Source organism: Rutidosis leptorrhynchoides, chromosome 6, assembly GCF_046630445.1.
Source record: "Rutidosis leptorrhynchoides isolate AG116_Rl617_1_P2 chromosome 6, CSIRO_AGI_Rlap_v1, whole genome shotgun sequence".
NCBI lineage: Eukaryota > Viridiplantae > Streptophyta > Magnoliopsida > Asterales > Asteraceae > Rutidosis > Rutidosis leptorrhynchoides.
This window is the reverse complement of record NC_092338.1, coordinates 304,397,356-304,401,297: the sequence shown is the minus strand read 5'-3', so window position 1 is coordinate 304,401,297 and position 3,942 is coordinate 304,397,356. Positions and strand designations below refer to the sequence as shown.

The 3,942-nt window shown below is 36.8% G+C and overlaps 1 protein-coding gene across 1 annotated transcript; it reads left to right on the top strand.

Annotated features, from left to right (window-relative positions):
- Nucleotides 1–734: 734 nt before the first annotated feature.
- Nucleotides 735–1,770, top strand: LOC139854611 (putative F-box protein At1g47730). Its single transcript, XM_071843907.1, has 2 exons — nucleotides 735–820; nucleotides 1,230–1,770. Exons 1-2 carry the CDS (start codon nucleotides 735–737, stop codon nucleotides 1,768–1,770), a joined length of 627 nt encoding a protein of 208 aa, XP_071700008.1.
- Nucleotides 1,771–3,942: the final 2,172 nt, after the last annotated feature.

The following is a 3,942-nucleotide window of genomic DNA, read 5'->3' as shown; positions in this document are numbered from 1 at the left end:
ACTGGGGTAATTAGGGGAACGTGAAGAAAACCTTCCACATCCACGAGAAGATGAAAGCGGGTTGTGAGTTTGTGCTGAAAATGCCACAGGTGAAGTAGAGGTTCCTTGAGGGGCACGAATAAATAATTCATGGCTTTCCACCCTAGCCAAGAGATCAGAAAAAGCAGGAGTAGGTCGAGATAAGCGGATAGCAGTCGAGAACGATTCAAATGATGGACCTAGTCCACTGATGAACCAGTTGAGTTGGTCAGTAATGTCCACAGGGTGACCAATGGCGGCTAATGATCACATAACGTTTTAAAATGGCGACCGTATTCAACAACAGTTTTGGAGTCTTTTTGAACCAGACGATCCTGGAGATTGTGAACTTGTTCAATGGACGAGTTGCCATATGTATTTTCCAGTGCAACCCAAATCTCACGAGCAGTGGTGTGTCCGATGATAACGGTAACAGCATCTTCGGACAAGGTAGCGTTGATAATGATAATGGTTCGATGATCAGCGTTTAGCCAAGAGGTGTATGATGGGTTCTCGGTTGTTTTGTCATTGATGGTGATAGTGGCAGCAGGCACTGAGGAGGATCCATCGACATGGGAGATGAGATTGTGATAAGTGAGAAGAGGAGTCATTTGATTTTTCCATAAGAGATAATTGGAGGGGCACAATTTCATAGGGATTAAGTGAGCAAGAGAGTGAGGTAGAGTGACATCAGTGGTGGTGGAGGTAGCCATGAGATGAGAGTGGAGGTGGTGAGAAAAAAAATTGAAGAAGAAATAGAAGGGATCTATAGGCTCGATACCATGAGAACACTTGAAACAAAGTATATATTTGTTCTGTTGCTGAATGTACAGAGGAAATACATATAAATAGGGATGACCCTAGCACATGGATGGTCACAATAAATCCCCATATTAAACAAAGAAAGTGAATGGACAGAAACCTAAACAAATAAATAAACAATGAATAACTATAATGAATCTGATGGTTTAATAGTTTTGTCTTTACTTGAAAGTGAAGTTGCTAAAACCTTTTAAATTCATATTTCAGAAATCCCTAAATTCAAGATGGCAGACTTCATACCTTTCGAAATCCAAGCAAAAATCATGAAAAAACTTCCTGCTATGTCATTGATCAGATTCAGATCGTAATTGATAGCTCTAAGTTCATTACTGGTTATCATATCTGCCACACTGAACCACAACATCAACTTGTAAGTTACATGGATCCAGACGATCGCAACCGAAAATATTGTCATTAGTTGATGATGGTGATGGCAGTTTCCCTGAAAACGATGTTTCTTTGACTCTTCCCATCTACATGAAAGACTTTTATGATGTATGTATACTTGGTATCTCTCATGGATTATTCTGCTTCTACGGTTACATGAAAGGAATGCGTATGGCTGTATTTTGGAATCCTTCAATTAAAAAATCAGTTGATATTGTTGTGCCTGATGAAATACGAACCGTTGTTGGCTTTGGTGTTTGTCCTCGCACAAGTGACCCTAAGCTTGTCAGTATACCTGACAACCTTTGGCAAGTTGAAGTTTTTACATTAAGCTCGGAGGCTTGGAGAAGTATAACTACCAACTCGTCTCTGAAACAGATTAGATCGATCACATGGAATCAAGTAGCTATAGATGGGTGTATTTATTGGCATGCTCATGATTTGGATTTTGTGAATGGTAGGCGTGTATATCAAGATGTGATTTTATCGTTTGATTTGACAAGTGAAGAATTTATAACGATAAAACTCCCCGATTGTGTTTAAAGCCTCAATTGTGTATCTAAGCTTAGGGAGTCTCTTGTTGTGGTCAAACCTATAATTGGTAAAGAAGTTTACGGTTTATGAATGATGGAGAATGGTGTTACGAAATCATTTACTAAGTTGTTCACTATTAACACATCAGATGCATTATCTAGAAGAGTACTTGTATATAAGAAGAATGGTGAACCTTTAATTGAAGCTTTAACTAATCCTAATGCGTGCTGGAAACCAGATATACTGAAAGTACTAAAAAATTGTGAATCCTGGTTTGAATTGTCTTTTATTGGGAGAATAAGAACACAATTTTTATCGTTTGCGAGCTCATACATGGAAACGCTACTTTTGCTTAATTACTGAGGCTATAGTATTCAGTACTTAGGCGAATATCAAGGATAAATGAAGATATATAATGGAGAGATTGCAAAGTCTGGAGAAACAAAAACTTTGAGTTGTCATGCTTGGACTTTTCCAATATTTTCATAATCTTTTGCTTTTTGGATCTTTTATCTAATGTAATGTAATTTGTAGAAATTGTGGATGTCCTATCAGTCACTCACTATCTTAGTAATTTAATCTAGTGTATCTAAAGAACTATTTGTTTTACCATTTAAGTTAAATTTTGTGTCCTGATAGCTAATGTATCAACCATTTATTCTATATTGTCTTAATTTGGAGGATTTGACCTAGAAGAAGTATGACTTATAGACAAAGGGTCTAAGAAGCTGTATCTAATATTCTAATGTATGGTTCATTTTGATTTTTATTATGAAAGACTAGCTGGAAAAATTTGAAATGTCAGTGCATTTTGGAAAGAACGCTAGTAAGTTCAGTTCTCTTGCTACTGTTAAGTAAAACGCATATTTTTTCATCATTTACTTGTTTACAATTTTGGTAAGAGAGCACACAAGGATGATCAAATGCTAAGTATCATATAACATTGTTTGGAAACTACTTGTGTTGCTGAGAATTTCATGATATTATGAAATTTCTAATATATGGTCTATACGCGTCTTAGATTGTTATTGACATAAGACAGATCCTATATAGGGATGGTGAAAGTTTTTGTTCTGCTGATAAGACTATATTCAGTTAACCTATGATGAGATAGATCATGTACGTTTCGGCTTCATACATTGTAAGCTTGCAATTTCGTCCCATTCACCGATATCTGCGGAATCAGTGTTCGCGCAGCACCGACATATCCGCAATGTTTGTGCGGGACATCTTCACAATCTTTCTTTATGCGCAGAACCGCAATGCCTTGGCGTAATGCGCAGCTGCTTACTTATATCCGCGGTTTCATTTGCACTTGTATTTGAATTGCGTTTTGCCCTTAAAATATACATATATATGTCTATATATATGATCAAGTCCCCCCAGTTTATTGTGTCATATTTACGCAGAAAATATAACATAATAAACTCTAAAAAAATGCAGTTCAAAATGTATTTCTCAAACGGTCCGCAAAAATTAATCCGTTACGCATATAATATTGCGTCTGATAAATAGTGCGTGTCCCATCAGCGTTTCCTAACGGCTCTTTTCTAGCTGTTGATTAGAATCATTGCGAATAAACTTGATCCTTTCAATTATTACTATAAATAGGATCGGTTTCAATTCAATTTCACTTTACTCTTTTGCAATCATCTGTTTTTCTATTAAAAACACTTACGCTTCCCTCCAACGCTGATTATATTTGCCAGTTTTACATTCGCCATTCGCATACTCGATCAATTCTTATCTTCAACACTTTAATTTCAACATTTTCTTATTATTCATCATGGCCTTTCCTTCTACACCCCAGTCTTCTTCCGCCATTACTGCTGATAAATTCTCATCATATATGACAGAAGAGAAGATCGAGCAATTGAAAATCAACTATCCGCTATTGGATCAGTTCATACCAATTGCTCCTGCTGAGGATGAAAGGGCTAACAATCCTCCTCAAGGAATGATTGCGGTTTATGAAACATTTATGTTTCTAAGAAATCTAAGATTTCCGCCGATCAATTTCTTTTTGGGCATCTGCGATTCATATAGCATCGCCCAATTGCATCCAATGCAGTTGCTAAAATTATTTTATTTGAAATGTACTGCAGGTCAATCAATAAACAACCCCTGATCAATGTCTTTCGCAGCTTCAACACCATCACGCCAACAGACCGCAGATGGTTT